Source organism: Myotis brandtii, unplaced genomic scaffold (genome assembly GCF_000412655.1).
Source record: "Myotis brandtii unplaced genomic scaffold, ASM41265v1 scaffold292, whole genome shotgun sequence".
NCBI classification, from domain to species: Eukaryota; Metazoa; Chordata; class Mammalia; order Chiroptera; family Vespertilionidae; genus Myotis; species Myotis brandtii.
The window spans coordinates 710,036-725,404 of record NW_005361156.1 but is presented as its reverse complement, the minus strand read 5'-3'; the positions used below and the strand labels follow the sequence as shown (position 1 = coordinate 725,404).

Sequence of the window (15,369 nt, the reverse complement as noted above, 5' to 3'; positions counted from 1 at the left end):
AGGGGTCATTTTAGTGGGAATGGAGGGAGTGTTCCCCTTGATAAAGCGAATAAGGGTGGCTCACAAGGCCTGTGAGTGACAGATCACAAGTCCAGAGGTGACTGTTTAAGGCAAGCGTCCCCACTGCTAAACAAATCACCATGAGAAACGAGGGGCGACCCTCCGGACTGGGCATCCCCAGTCCAGAAGGACCCGAAGCTGAACAGCTGAGGAGTCTTCTGGCCTAGCGCTAGGACTTTCACGATGAGAGTACTTTCAAGAAGTCAGTGAGAGTAAGTGGGCAGAAGACTGGAGACAAGGGAAATGGTAGACCATCACCTACCTAGAGAAGATTGGCCCGTGTGGGATGGGGGGTCAGCCATGGAGAAGGAGAGGTTCCTGATCTGTCAGGTGTCTTCCTTGGCTGGCTCGGGAGGGCTCATAAGGAGGGAGGCCTAATTGAGGCAGGTGGTCGAGTCACCCAAGTAAGATTCAGAGGTAAGCCCAGGACGAGTTGCTGCTGTCTACTGCTGACTAGCAAACTCAGGGTGACTGAAGTTGGGGCGATGACTCCCCTTGCCCGTGGAACCCTCCTAGATTTTTTATTTTTTAAAATATATTTTTATTGATTTCAGAGAGGAAGGGAGAGGGAGAGAGAGACAGAAACATCAATGATGAGAGAGAATCATTGATCGGCTGCCTCCTGCATGGCCCCTACTGGGGATCAAGCCTGCAACTCAGGCATGTGCCCTTGACCGGAATCGAACCTGGGACCCTTCAGTCTGCAGACCGATGCTCTATCCACTGAGCCAAACTGGCTAGGGCCTCCTAGAATTTTGGCACCAAATGTTAGGGGCACCAAATGTTAGGGTCACCAAAGGAAGAACTCACGAGGCCAAAGTGGTACAGAATTATAAATGTATTAGGTCATCTGGAGACCAGATGGGCTGAGCCCCAAAATGGCATCAGCACCCAGGGATGGGGAGCCAGAGGTTTTTAAAGGACTCTAGGTGGGCTTTTCTGGCAGGGAACTCTCTGGGCAGGTCTGGATCCCGGGAAATTCCAGAGGGGAAAGATAATGACTTAGCAAGTGGAATGTAGTCTTAGCAAGTGGAATATGGTCTAAGTCAGTGGTCGGCAAACCGCGGCTCGCGAGCCACAGGCGGCTCTTTGGCCCCTTGAGTGTGGCTCTTCCACAAAATACCACGTGCAGGCGCGCATGTATAGTGCGATTGAAACTTCGTGGCCCATGCGCAGAAGTCGGTTTTCGGCCTGGGAGAGTCTATTTTGAAGAAGTGGCGTTAGAAGAAGTGGGGGTACGTTCGCTGAGGTCGACCCCTCAGATTGAGGACGTTTTTAGCAAAGGCCAGCTTAGGAGTACCCTAATTAAGTTAATAACAATGTACCTACCTATATAGTTTAAGTTTAAAAAATTTGGCTCTCAAAAGAAATTTCAATCGTTGTACTCTTGATATTTGGCTCTGTTGACTAATGAGTTTGCCGACCACTGGGCTAAGTGAAAGGGAATGTCGGTTGTGAAGTGTTCCAAAGGTCAGTCCCCCGCGGAGGGGATATAAATCCAATTATTTGATCAGACCTAACAAACACAAGTACCTGAGGCATCAAGCACATCATATGGGCGAAGTGAGAAGCCCTTTGGACAAGGCCACTGAGGCACTCTGCTCTGGGGAACGATGACTGGGCCTGTGTGTATGACCTTCAAGACCTGCAACCCAAGGTCGCACATGGAGGACACCAGTACAAGGCTGGCAGTGAGATGAGCAAGAGCGACACCAGGGCATGAGAGTGGAGGTGGGGGTTGGTCTCTCAGACTGTGGGGGGTCACTGTTCATCCGCATCACCACTTGACCTTGACCCAATGGAACTAAATTGGAGGATTGCTGGACTTTGCAATTCTCATAGAATTCCTCTCTTTGGACTAAATAAACCCCTAGGACTCTTGGACAATTCGTGGAGAGAGTGGGACAGCCCCAAGAGAGAATGAAATTCTGCTCATGAGAGAATGTGGTGCTTGAGTGATTCATTAGAGAAACAAAGCAGATATGTCTACAATGTCCACCATCCTGACGAAATAGATCATACTCCTTACCATGGACTCATGAAGCGTTTATAACATCTGCTATTTTGCCAGGCCCTTTTTTCTGGACACTGACTGTCCCAAGATGGATAAAATAAAGGTCTAACCTCTAATGAACTCAAAATATTTCTTGGGTAAGATAGCCTAGTAAACAGTGAAACAGAATAGGACAAATACAGGGACAGAGGCTTATCTCCTAGTTGTGTGTGTTTGGGAGGGGACAATAAACAAAGAACAAGTAAAATATGTAGCATGTTCCATAGTAATCAATGTCCTGGAAAAAGAGAAAGCAAGAAAAGAAGCAATGTGGGAGGGGAACACTGCTCTTGTAAACAGGATGGTGACATGGTCATATTTGAGCAAAGACCTGTAGGAAGTGAGGGCGTGAGCCATGCAGTCATGTGGGGGAAGAGGAAGCTGCAGTGCAAAGGCCCTGGGGCAGGAGCATGCCTATTGTGTTCCACAAGACAGCTGGAAGCCAAAGTGGCTGGAGAACAGGGAGCAAGGAGAGGAGAGGTAAGAAGGAAGGCCAGAAAGGTCATGTCATTTCCTCTAAGTAAAGTAAGGAGTCATGAGAGGGTTTTGAATAGAAGAATGACATGATGTGACTTAGGTTTTAAGAGAACCACTCTGGCTGCTGTGCTGAGAATGGACTGGTAAGAGCAACAACAGAAGCAGGGGGACCAGGTAGGAGGCTATCATAGAAATCCAAGAGAAAGAGGAGAGTGGCTTGGACCAGCGTGAAAAGAAGTAGCCATTTTTGCACATGATTTGAAGATAGAATAGAACCAATAGGATTTTCTGATGGTTTGAATTTAAAGAAAGAGAAGAGTCAAGGAGGATTCCACATTTTTGTTGTTGGTTTTTTAAAAAATCAGGCTTATGGAGTAGTTTACATACAGTAAAATTCACCATTTTTAGTGTATAGTTCTTTAAGTTTTGATAAATGCATTCAGTTACATAGCTACCACCTAAATCATGATAAAGAGCCAGTTCCATCACTATAAAAAAAAATCCCCCATGCTCCTTTGTGGCCAATCCTTCCCCCATTCCAACCCCTGGCAACCGCCCATCTGCTCTCTGTCCCTACAGTTTTGCCTTTTCCACAATGTCATATAAACGGAATCATACAGTATGTACCCTCTTAAGTTTGGCTTCTTCTCCTGCATTCAAGTCTAGAAGGAGGAGGAAGGTGGGCAGGCTAATGTCCTTTTTATCAGGAAAAAACAGCTTCCCAAGAAACCACCCATCAGAAATCTGCTTTCATCCCATTGGCCAACACTCAGTCCCATGGGCACTGGTGACCTTGCCAGAGATTGTAGGAGTGAGTATTTAGCTTTTCCCATCTCTACGGTGGAGGAAGCAGAGGATGGGGATGGGAATGGGTGTTGGCTGAGCCAACCAAAAAAGTCTGCCACCTAGGGGAATGTTCTGGGATTAAATGTGTTTTTTCACACTGCTCTGGATGCAGAGTGGAGGAGTTGGGAGGTCCCAGGCTGAGTGGGGGAAGTGTCCTCGATGGTTAAAGAATTAAGGAAGGAGCCTGTGAAGGAGCAATAGCCAGACCTCACAGCTTGCAGCTAAGTCAGCTTCTGCTGTAATGGCATTTGTCACTGTGGTGTCTCCACCCCTGCCCTTGGGAAGGTAGAAGGACTCTATAAAGGGCTGTTCATTGTGGGAGGTCAAATGTGAGTGGAGACATCGCCTGGATGGGCATATTGGCCCTATTCCCACTGGAGGAGACTCCTCCTGGAGGGAACAGCTGGGCAGGCCGAAGGGTCTCGTCTGCAGCTTCCAGGGGCTGCAGAAGGAATCTATGGAGCCAAAGCAGTGAGGCCTTCCCCCCGAGAGTGGCCTAGATTTGGGGCATGTTCCGGGGCCCACCTCCAACCAAGGAGCAAAGGGACCCCTGTGTGGCATGGACCCTGCCAGGGCGGGGCTGACTACATTTCCACCTCCTGGACCCCCGGGAGACAATGGGGGGGGCAGTCATGGGGAATCCTGTCAAACTTTGGAGCACCTGCTCCCCACGGAGGGCCCAGCCTGTCTCAGGGTCCTCGAGATGGGCAGAAGGGTGCCCTCAGCGTCAGGGGCTTCCTGGAGGCTGATCATCCAACTCAGAGAAAACCCAGCTCACCCCGGAGCATCCTGCTATTTATGGGGCAGCTTCTCCACCCTGGCAGATATTTCTAGGCATCCCTTTCTCACAGGCTTTTGTCAGCAATGTCACTTTAAGGAGCTCGTCTGTTTACTGAAGGGGAGGAAGGAGGGTAAGGAGACCAGAGTGACAGGTAAAGAGAGGACTAGGTCACAAAGGGGAGGTCCTGGGATTCAGCTGCCACCCACTCACTCCCCAGGCTGGTTTCCAGGTGAGCAGGAGGCCAGTTTAGCATTTGTTTGTTTATTTTAACAAAACCAACCCCACAGCATTTCGTGTGATCTGGTAATAACCTAGGGGTGATCAAAACAATAGGAACAAATGTTTTAGAAAAGTAGTTCCAATAAAGGGTACCAACCAACCGACAAACACCTGCGCTCCCCTCTCAAAAACTCCCTTCACTGCCTGGTTCTGGTCGGAGGCAGTCCTCGCTGTTAGCGTACTGGACCTAGTTGTTTTCTCGACTTGGCTTTAGAGTGAATCTCTTTTGCATGAACTATTCCAGGGAAGCCCAGGTGGACTAGGACAGGGGTCCAGATATGGGGGAGGGGAGGGGAGGGGGAAAAGGGCTGGCCCAGGAGGAAGGAGGCCTAGCTGCAGAAGAGCGGACAGTGGAAAAGGCCATCCTAAGGGAACAAGAGTGTTAGCCGGGTCCCCCCAGGGCAGGAAGCCAGGCGACTCCTTGTGGCTTGGGACGTTGCTCTCACCCCACCCCTGCGGGTGCAGGCAGGTGACTCAAGCCCAAGATGAGGCAGGGCCTGAAGCCCTGCTGTCTCATTGTTGTGCTCCTTCCTCCGCAGGGAGGGTTCACGGAATCAGCTGTGAGTCACTGTGAGTCAGCTCCTGGGGGTGCGAGGCATGGCTGCCTCAGCTCAAACCCGGGAGACAGGCCTCTGGGCGCAGGGGGCGTGGTTTCTCCCACCAGCCCTGTGTTGGAAACCCAGTCGGCAGGGCCCTGCAGCCACCAAACCCTTGGGGTCCTTCCTTGTGGCAGAGCTGGGTCTCCTGCCTTCTCTCTATGAAAGGACAGTGCAAAGGTCAGGGGTCAGGATGTTGAACCCCAGGTGGACCCCTGCTCCCCAATGTCCCCATACAAGGGGGAAAAAAACAGGATCTGGGGAATAAATAATTTATTGAAATTGGGGGAATAAATAAAATATGCGGGCGGGATTACAAATAACTGTAAAAATCATTAACATATATACACAAAGGCGCTCCCGGCCCCAGGGGTGGAGCCTGAGCCCGGGGGCGGGGCGAGGGCGGGGTCTCCCGGCGGAGACCTGGCGCCCTGGAGAGGTAGACGGCTTATTTACAGCGGAGGAAACCACGTGATCAGGCCGCGGGGCCGCCCCGGGCCGCCCGGCGTCCCCGGAGGATTCTTAACCCCGACGGCTCGCTCCCGCTCCCGCTCCCGTAGGAGTGTCCGCGGAGCTGCACCCCTTGCACGATCCTCTGCACCCAGGAGCGGTGGGCGTCCAGGCTGATGTAGACGCCGGGCCGGTTGCGCTCCGCACAGCCCTCGCCCCAGCTGATGATGCCGGCCAGCAGCCAGGCGCCCTCCACCTGGCACATGAGCGGGCCTCCGGAGTCGCCCTGCGGGGAGGAGGGCAGGTTAGGGACCCGCCCACGTGAGGCAGCGGGTGGGCACAGCCCAGGGTCCGACACAGCGACGGCAGGCGGTTCCCTTTGTGGGGAGAAGGCAGGTCTCCATCCTGAGGCCCTGAACTCCACCCAGGCAGGGAGGGCGGGTAGGACGTGCCTCCTGGGCTCACTTCTGGTGACAAACACCCCGTGTGAGACCTCCTCCCTCATCGGTGAGGCAGAGAGCATTGTAACTTGTTGCGCGGATGGGGATCTGAGGCTCAGAAAGAAGACATGACTTGCCCAAGTTGGCAACTACGGGCAGCAGGGTAGGAACTGCAACCAGGCCTTACCATGTCCAAGGCCAGGCATTGCGCACTATCCTGCCATCCTCCACCCGTGACAGCTCCCTGAGAGGGCGGGCTGGACACCTGAGGTGCCCAGTCTATGTTGGATGTTTGAACAGATGGGTGAGTGACAGAACCCCCTGGAGGCCTGTTCTGCCAGCATCTAGGGGACTGCAGGCCACAGCTGGTTCTGGGAGAGGCCCAGCCAGCCAGGAGGAATCTCAGGGAAGAAGGTGGGGTGCTCACCAGACAGGCATCACGCTGCCCCTCCAGGTAGCCTGCGCACAACATGTCCTCGGTGATGGCTTCCTGCCCAGCTCCCCGCCAGTACAGGCGACCGCAGATTTCCGAGTCGATGATGGGAACCTTCAGCTTCTGTAGGGTCTGAGGGTGGGGCAGGGGCACTGGGAGCGGGGAAGAGAGAGTCAGGCCTGGGAAGTTCTCCTGGTTGCCTCATCCCCTTTAGCAGCGCTTCTCAAAGGCCAATGGATCACCTCTGTCAGGCTCTCCAAAGAGGGCTGCGGAAAACCCGAATTCCAGGCCTCCACCTCTAGACCCACTGAACGGGACGTGAGCACGCAGCTTTACGCTCTGAACTGTCAAACAAGGTCTCTGATGCCCACAGATGGGTAGACCCAGTGGTCCAGGTCTGTCCCGTCTCAGGCACTGCTTTACCCAGCATGGGGACTGCGACAGGTGAAGTGTTCAGTAAATGGGCACTAGGTGTTGAGGAATTTCCTGACAGCCTGGAGGTGGGAGGAATTGTAGACACACACACACACACCCCCACATGCCCCCACAGCCCATAGTTCCAGTTCTCACAGAAGCCCCTAAGGACCATGGGGAGGCTGACACCTGTCAGTGGGATCTCCAGATTCCACAAATGGTGTCCTTTCTCTTAGTTCTTCTGGAATCTGGTTAAAGTCCTATTTTTCTGCTCTTTTGTCCTTTCTTAGTGTCTCTCTCTCTCTCTCTCTCTCTCTCTCTCTTTCATCTGTCTTTTCCTGCTTCACTGCCTCTTACCTTATCTCATCTGCTTTGTGTTTCTAGATGGTGTTTTCCAAACCTCCAATCTCAGTTTGCAATTATTATATTTTACAGTCATGGAGACTGTATTTCCTCCTGGGAATTTTGCCTGCAATTACAGCAGGCTGCCACCAGGGATGCCATTCCCATGTTGGAATCTTGGGGCTGTTTTCATATTCCCGCCTTCAGCTGGGCCCCACACATGCCTCCTTCCAGCCATTCCTAGATCACTTAATATCTTTGTTGCTCTGGCTCAGAACACAGCGGAAGATACCTTTCATTAAAAATGACCGGAAACTGTCTACCTAGGCTTCTGTGATGCCACATCTTTGGGTTGTAGTCCATCTCTTTGTCTGTCATGCTATGCCACTGGCCTCTAAGCTTTGCTGCCAGAGCACCTGTGTCTCTTAGTGTCCACCACCCTCTGTCCGTATCCTCCTTATCTGTCCCCAACCACATGGGGGAGAAGAGACGCACCTCCATCATGGACACTCCCCCAGCCTGCAATCCAGCAGTTGGTGTTCGGAGAGAGATGGATGGAGGAATCAGGCAGGCAGATGGGCAGGATTCGCTCAGAAAACTCGATGGAGTGCTCGAGGCGCACCAGGGCGATGTCTGCACGGGAGCCCTCCTTCCAGGAGTACACAGGGTGGGGCAGCGCCCAGGCAATGCCCACCTCCTGGGACCTGGGGCCAGGATTCTCCAGCTGCCAGGCGCCCAGCAGCACCGTGAACTGGGATGGCTTGTTCAGAGTGCTGGGAGGAAGAGGGAAGGGGGTGGGGTCAGGCAGGAACCACTGATGGCCAGGAAGGGTCCGGGAGGGGTGTTTGGGGAAGAGCAAGCACAAAAAATCCCCACAAAAGCAACAGAGCCTTCTGGGAGGAGCAGGGTCGGTCCAGAGGGACCCAGACTGAACCGGCGACGGCAGCCGTGGCTGTGTGAGGAGCCCGGGTGGGGGGCAGGAAGGAAGCTGGGGACTCGAGTGGAGGAGACTGGCTGTCATACCCCTTGAAGCAGTGGGCGGCGGTGACCACCCAGCGCCTGGTGAGCAGGGAGCCCGCACAGTGGTGGGTCCCGTTCTTCTGGATGCTCACAATCCAGGGCCACTCAGCGTCGGCGCTGTCCTCACCACCCACAATCCGGTTCAGCTGCTGCGGCTTCCCGCAGGGTGGGGGCGCTGGAGGAGGAGGGTCCAGTTTGCTGTCACCCCCTCAGCATGGTCCTCAGCCCCTTCCCTTGCCCATTTCCAGAGGCCTGTGCTCCACTGCCTCTCCCTCTGCCCTCTACCTGCACGTACCCCCTCCTCTGCTATGTCTTCCCCTGACCTGCTCTTCCTCTTCCTCTGCCCTCCCTTCTGGCTGGCCTTTCCCCTCCACGTAGCTCTCAGCCTTGCCCACAGCTCTATCCTTTTACCTCCTTGGCCATTTGCCCTTCTGGACTCCAGCTGCTCTTGGCCCGCTCTCCTCCACACCCGTCTCTGCTCTGCCCTCTGGGCCTCCTTTCCTGCCCGCTCTCTAATCCAACCTCTGCCTCCTTCTGACCACCCCCCGCAGACAGACACACAGACACTGCCCTCCCCCTCAGACCCCCTCCATGTCCCCTCCCCTCAGGGCGGTTCCTACTCACCAGGTGTCTTGGCAGCATTGAGGGTGTCTGAGGACAAGAGAAGGAAAGGGTCAGGCCAGTTTGAAAGGAGGCCCCCAAGTGCCCAGTGGAGAGAATGGCCCCCCAGCGTCCAGTGGAGTGGACCTCCCCCCAGGCCAGTGACCCTTTCCAGTCTCTCATTCCCAGGCCCCTCCAGGCCTTCCCAGGTGGGGCAGTGCCTGGAGCCTGGAGAGCATGGACAGACGGAACCCTCATGCTCTCATTGTGAGCTGAGCCTTGCACATCCCATCAGCTTCCTCCAGCTCATGCTCAGGATTCATCCCACCTGCTGGGGGGGGGAGAAGCTACCCCTGGGACACCTCTCACGGAGAGTGGGCACACACCTGACCCTCCCGGGCTTCCTCCCTCAGACCTAAGTCAGCGACCGACCGGAGACTCCCTTCACCTCCAACCCCAAGCCCAAGGCCTGGATGCTGCTGCCCCAGAAGATGGAAGAAACAGGAGGGAGGGAGCCCTGACCAGTGTGGTTCAGTGGTTAGAATGTCGGCCCAAGCACCAAAGGGTCAAGGGTTTGGATGCTGCTGCCCCAGAAGATGGAAGAAACAGGAGGGAAGGAGCCCTGACCAGTGTGGTTCAGTGGTTAGAACCCAAGCACCAAAGGGTCAAGGGTTTAATTCTCTATCAAGGGCAGGTACCTGGGTTGCAGGTTTGATCCCTGGCCCAGGCACATGCAGGAGACAACCAATCGATGTGCCTCTCTCACAAAAAATATCCTCCAGTGGGAATTAACAACAACAAAAAAATTAAAAATAAAGAAACAGGAGAATGGGAGATGAAGAAAATAATGAATTTGGTCAACAATAACCACCAGAGATGGAGCATATGAAACCTCTTAGTACCTACCTGCAGTGTCTCATTTAATCCTTGAGCATCGTGGAGCAGTCAAATAACAGAGAGAGAGAGGGAGAGTGGGGGGTAGGAGGGGGGGCAGGGGAGAGAGCAAAGGAGGAGACGATTCCGGCAGGCCCTGGAAGGAAGGTGGCTGAGTCTAGAGGGAGGAGGAGGTGATCCTGAAGGGGCAGAGAGGGAGGGGCAGCAGGTCCTCTGGACTCACCGGTAGAAGCCAGAAGCAGCAGGGAGGTTAAAATCCTGAGGCAGCCCCCACCCAGGGCTGGGGGGGGTCTGGACACAAGCATGTCCAGTGGGGGTGGGGCCACGGCCTGGCGAGCTGTGCCGAGCCGGCCACAGGAGTGTTCAGAGTTCCCTGCAGGTCACCCCTGGTTTTATCCTCGGAGGCGGAATGCTGTCGGACCTGTCCCCCCAGTGAGTGGCTCAGTCCCTGCCACTCGGGGCTGTAGGTCACCAGAAGGGGTGGGGCTGCCAGGAGGAAATGAGCCTTAACGGGAACTGGGGGGCTCTGGCCAAGACCCCTGCCTCTGGACTGGACCAGTGGACTCAGGCTCTGGATCTGGGGCTCAGGGCACCAGCGCCAGCTGTGGGCCCAGTATCTGGCCTCAGGAGGGCAGGCTAGGGAACCTGGACCATGGCCTTGACACTGACCATGGAGTTGGGGGGTGCAGAGAAAGGTGCTCATAGCTTGAAAGGAAGGGGTCCAGGTGGGGAAAGGCAGGTGCTCAGACCCAGGAGGCTCAGGTATGAGGTCTTGGAGAGGCCCCAGGGCTTTGGGGAGATGGGGGTGGGGGCAGCCAAGGGGATTGCCCAAAGGCTCAGCAAGGCTACTGCCTCCAGGGACCGGCTGACCTGACTCAGCCAGGGGAACTAGCCCAGCCCGGGGCTCTGGGATCCCGTTAACCCACTTACTGGAAAGCCATGAATCAGGCCCCCAGTGGCTGCCAGTTCTGGGGCGACCTTCCTGTGGGCCCTGTCACTCAGAAGCCCTAGGACTCATCCTACTCACCCTTCACCTGCGCTCCCAGGAAGCTTGAGTGGGCGGGGCCAGCCAGGTGCTCTGTGGTTATGACTTAGGAGGCTGCCTGGAAAGGGCTGGGAGACAGGGTCTCCCTCACTCTGCCCCACCCCTGAGCTCCTGAATCCGAGACCCCCACCCTGAGGGCAGGTCTTCCCTGACTCAGTGCCCACACTCGACTCCCCACCCCAAGCAGGAGGAGCAGGCTGCTTCCTCCTCTGAAACAGCCTGCATCTCTGTCCCTTCTTTCACTTGGTCAACACACCTCAAGCTGGGCCCTTGCTGCGCCTCGGGAGCGGGCAAGACAAATGACAATAGCAGCTGGCAGTTTTCAGTGCACCAGGCGTCACCTCATTTTATCCTCAAATTCCCGCGTTATTATCCCATCCTGCTGATGGGGAAACTGAGGCCACTTAGAAGGGTTAGTGACGTGCCCCGGGTCCCCCAGCTGGCGAGTGGTGGAGCTTGGAGTTGAAACCTGAGCCCGAAGACAGGCAACTGGACTAGACTCAGTGGAGCCTGGGGACCTCAGCCCAGTGGATGGATACTGGTCACCAGGGGTCATCTGTGAGCGTGGGTGGGGGCCTCGGGAGCCCAGAGGAGGCACCTGGCTCCACTCAGGGGGCCAGTGAGGGAGGGCCTTGAAACTGAGGCCTGGAGAGGAAGTTGAAGGTGGCCCAGCAGAGGCAGGACAGAGGGTCAGCACTCACTCCCTCTGCAGGGTGACTCCGGGGCTGGGGTGCAGAGGGACAGGGTGCTGGGAAGGGGCTGGGGGCTGCTACACCAGATCCTCAGCTCACCCCAGCTGAATCAACGTGTTCTCCCCCAGAGCCTGCCCACCTCCTCGCGCTGGGAGGGAGGAGGGGGTTCAGTGGTGGCAGGGTCCTGGGATCCCCTGGAGACTGTCCGTGCCAAAAAGGATCATGCTGCGTTTACTGGGCCTGCTTCCATTGGGGGGCAGGAGGCAACTCAGGTTAAACTGCAGGGGCGAGCCCCTGTCCCACCTCCCCAAACACAAGCCATGGGAGGGGCGCCGGAGCCTCGAACAGCCCCCAGGGTTCAAGGACTGGGGGGGGGGGGGACTCCAGGAAATGCCCTCACCGAGTGGCTAAGGCGAGGGGCCGTTTCTATGGGGCCCCTCAGCAGCCAAGCAGATATTTCCTAGGTGGGGGGAGGGTGCCCCCCTCCTCACCTGCTCACTCTCCTGGGTCCACCTCTGCAGCCTATGGCTAGCCATGCCCCTCAGGCTCCCCCAGCCCACTCCCATCCTGAAAATGAGGTGATTGGCCTCCCCAGCTACACTCGACAAACATTTATTGGGCGCCTGCTGTATGCCAGCCCTTATGCTGGGCACCGGGACACAATGGTGATAAGACACAGGTCCTATCTTCAGGCAACACACATGGCCCTGGGGATGGATGGGAGGCAGGTGAACAAGTCATGGCAGCGAGGTGCTGTGGGGGTGGGCACAGAGACCCTGGGCCTGGGGCGGGAGTGTCAGGAAAGCGTCGCAGTGGGCATGGACTCCGGAGGGCCACCCTGAAGTGGGTGCTGTGGGGACAGTGTGAGGAAGCTCCCCACACAGATTCTAGGGCCGTGCCTGGTACACGTCAAGCCTCAACGGGTGTTTGTTGAATGAATAAACGAGCGCAGGAGAGGTGAGTCTGGAGGATCCCACTGGGGACCGGTGCGCCAGCCTCCTGTCTCTCCCGTTTCCTCTTTGTTCCGGGTTTTCTCGCCTTTCATGACATCTGGGTCGCTGCCCAGGCGACCCAAGAGGCAGGCGTGTACCTCAAGATGTTTCTGTCCTAGAGATGGGGTGGCCGGGAGAAGCGCCCTAAGGAGCAGGCCCGGTGGGAGTGGGAGGCGGAGGAAGTCCTGAGCAGCCAGTGGAGACTTCCGCGCACAAGTCCTGGGCCAGGGCCCCAGAGACCGGCTCCGCGGTTCCCAGGAACTGGAGACCCCGGCAGGACTCAGCAGTCACTCAACAAAGGGCCGCCGGCTGCCGGACCCACACGAGGCACCCCGGCTGAGCATCCCTTTACCTGGGCCTGAGGTGGATGGGCTGCCCATCCTGCCACCCACTGCCAAGCCGTCTCAGGGCCGTCAATGAATCTAAACAAGGTGCAGATGACAGACGTGGCTGCAGAGGCCTGACATGAAGCAGCAGCTGGAGCTGGCAGTGCTCGGCCCAGAGAAGTGACTCACCAGCAGCATTTCAGACGTGGGCACCGGGGTCAGGGCAGAGATATGAACAGGGGTATTCATTCATCATCAGCCAAAACCTACTGAGCACCTATTGCGTGGCAGGCACTGCCCTGTGAGCTGGAGACGCAGCCGTGAACAAACCCCGAGTGGTCCTGCCCTCGAGGCAGGGACGCTGGGGGAGACAGAATCAGCACAGTAAATCATTTCGTCTGACAGATGATAAGGTTCATGAGGAAAATCAAGACAGGGAGGAGGTTAGCGCAGGAACAGGGGGGCCATGGGAGGTAGGGATGGGGGGTAGGGCGTTGCCATCTTAAACCAGGAGCCCCGTGCAGTGCTCACTTTCGAACTGAGACTTGTGGGAGAGGGGGTGAGAGTTATGGTGCCATAACTGACCCTCCAGCCCCAGGAATGGCTCGGGCGGGTGGGACTGGCAGATCTGAGCCTTGGCTGAGGGGCCCTGGTTCTGCTGGGGGAGGTGAGTCCTCCCTGATGCTGTGAGCCCACCCCGAACTCCAGGGAAGTTGCTCGGCCTCAAGGAGCCCCCTTTCCTCGTGGTTCTAGCTGTGTGTTCTGAGACCAGAACTGCAAGCCAGGCGTGGAATCCAGCCTTCCAGTGGGTTTTGTTAGACCTGCAGTGCTGTTTGTTTTTCTAAATTGGGCAAATCTATCTTTTTTTTTTTTTAATCTGAATTTTGACTAACGCTGCTGTGAACATGAGTGTACAAGTATCTGCCGGAATCCTTGCTCAAACAGATAGCTGGCCCTGAGCGGGTGACTCACTTGGTTGGAGCGTCATCCTGTACACCAGAAAGGTTGGGGTCCAGTTCCTGGTCAGGGCACATATCTGGATTGTGGGTTCAATCCCTGGTCTGGGTACATACTCGGAGGCAACCAATTGATGTTTCTCTCTTCCCCCCACCTCTCCCTCTTCCTCTTTCTCTAAAAATCAATGAAGACCTATCCTCTGGTGAGGATTTAAAAAAACAAACAAACAAGAACAGCAACAACAACAACAGAGATTTGTAAACCCATGTTCATAGCAGCATTATTCATAATAGGCGAAAAGTGCCAACAACCCAAGTGTCCATCGATAGATGAATGGATAAACAAAACGTGGTTCATCCATACAATTGAATATGATTCAGCCATAAAAAGGGATGAAGTGCGAACACGTGCCACAACATCGACAAACCTCGTGGACACTATGCTCAGTGAAAGGAGCCAGACACAAAGAACAAATACTGTACGTTTCCACTTATGTGAGGCTGTCCCTGGCGTCCTCTGACTCCTAAAGACAGAGAGTAGGTTAGAGGTCACCCGGGCCTGGGGGAGGGGAAAGAGGGAGTTGGTGTTTCATGGGGACAGAGTTTCGGTTCGGGAAGGTGAAAAAGTTCTGGAGATGAAGGTGGTGATGGTTGCACAACATTGCGAATATACTTAATGCCACTGAACTGTACACTTTTTAAAAATATATTTTATTGATTTTTTTTTACAGAGAGGAAGGGAGAGGGATTTAGAAACATCGATGGTGAGAGAGAAACATCGATCAGCTGCCTCCTGCACACTCCCTACTGGGGATGTGCCTGCAACCAAGGTACATGCCCTTGACCGGAATAGAAGCTGGGACCCTTCAGTCCGCAGGCCGACGCTCTATTCCAGACCGGTCAGGGCATGAACTGTACACTTAAAATGGTTAAAATTGTAAGTCTTGTGTGCATTGTTCTACAACGAACAATATCTGAATGTCCACTTTTTCAGGAACATTGGAAGCTGTGGCAACACTGGGCTCCACTGGCTGAGTCGCCCTGATTGCAGCACAGCCCCACCTACCCACCCCCACTCTGCCCACCGGCTGGTGCCCTGGGTCCTTGGGCATTTCCTGCTCTTGGAGGGCAGGGCCTGGGACACAGCAGAGTCTCCATCCCCCGCTCAGGTAGCTCAAGGTGAGCTCCCAGAGTGAGCCGCGCTCTCCAAAGGAGCCCGGTAAACAGCAGCTCCCTCCTCCAACCTGGGCCTCAGTTTATCCATCTGGGAAGAGGATCCGTCAGCACGGCGGTGCCTGTCCTGACCACAGGATACAGGGCTGCTCAGGTGTGAGGGTTGGCAGGCGGCCTTGCAGGGCTGAGTGCTGATTGAGCAATGGGCTGGGCCGTGCTCATCTGCAGACAAGGTTTTCTGGGGCACTGATGGTTTTGAGACACCTGGCCTGGTTGGTGCCGTGGACATTGGAGGACACTGCTCGCTGGCTGGGATTTCATCACCTCCCCGTGGGGATGTCCTTCCTCCCATCTGACCACACTCCTGAACCGTCCTGGAAATCAGATGTTGCTCGGGACTCCCTGCCTCTTGGAGACTTGGGTTGAACTTGGCTCCAACCCATCCCAGGTCCCAGGTCCCATATCCCTCTCAGAGCCCTTCCCGCCCCCCACCCCTAACC

At 55.5% G+C, this 15,369-nt stretch overlaps 1 protein-coding gene across 1 annotated transcript; it reads right to left on the bottom strand.

The window, feature by feature from the left end:
* Positions 1 to 5,350: 5,350 nt before the first annotated feature.
* PRSS22 (protease, serine, 22) lies at positions 5,351 to 10,130 on the bottom strand. Its single transcript, XM_005869363.2, has 6 exons — positions 9,909 to 10,130; positions 8,816 to 8,842; positions 8,195 to 8,366; positions 7,667 to 7,944; positions 6,410 to 6,567; positions 5,351 to 5,828 (listed from the first exon to the last, which is right to left on the bottom strand). The coding sequence occupies exons 1-6, from the start codon at positions 9,988 to 9,990 to the stop codon at positions 5,568 to 5,570; spliced, it is 978 nt and encodes a 325-aa protein (XP_005869425.1). The 5' UTR covers positions 9,991 to 10,130; the 3' UTR covers positions 5,351 to 5,567.
* Between the last annotated feature and the right edge of the window lie 5,239 nt (positions 10,131 to 15,369).

Coding starts and splice junctions, on each gene's coding strand:
- PRSS22 (XM_005869363.2), bottom strand. CDS start 9,990: ATGCTTGTGTCCAGACCCCCCCCAGCCCTGGGTGGGGGCTGCCTCAGG. Junction 8,843..9,908: donor GCTGCTTCTGGCTTCTACCG/GTGAGTCCAGAG, acceptor TCTTGTCCTCAG/ACACCCTCAATGCTGCCAAG. Junction 7,945..8,194: donor GCCGCCCACTGCTTCAAGGG/GTATGACAGCCA, acceptor TCTTCCTCCCAG/CACTCTGAACAAGCCATCCC.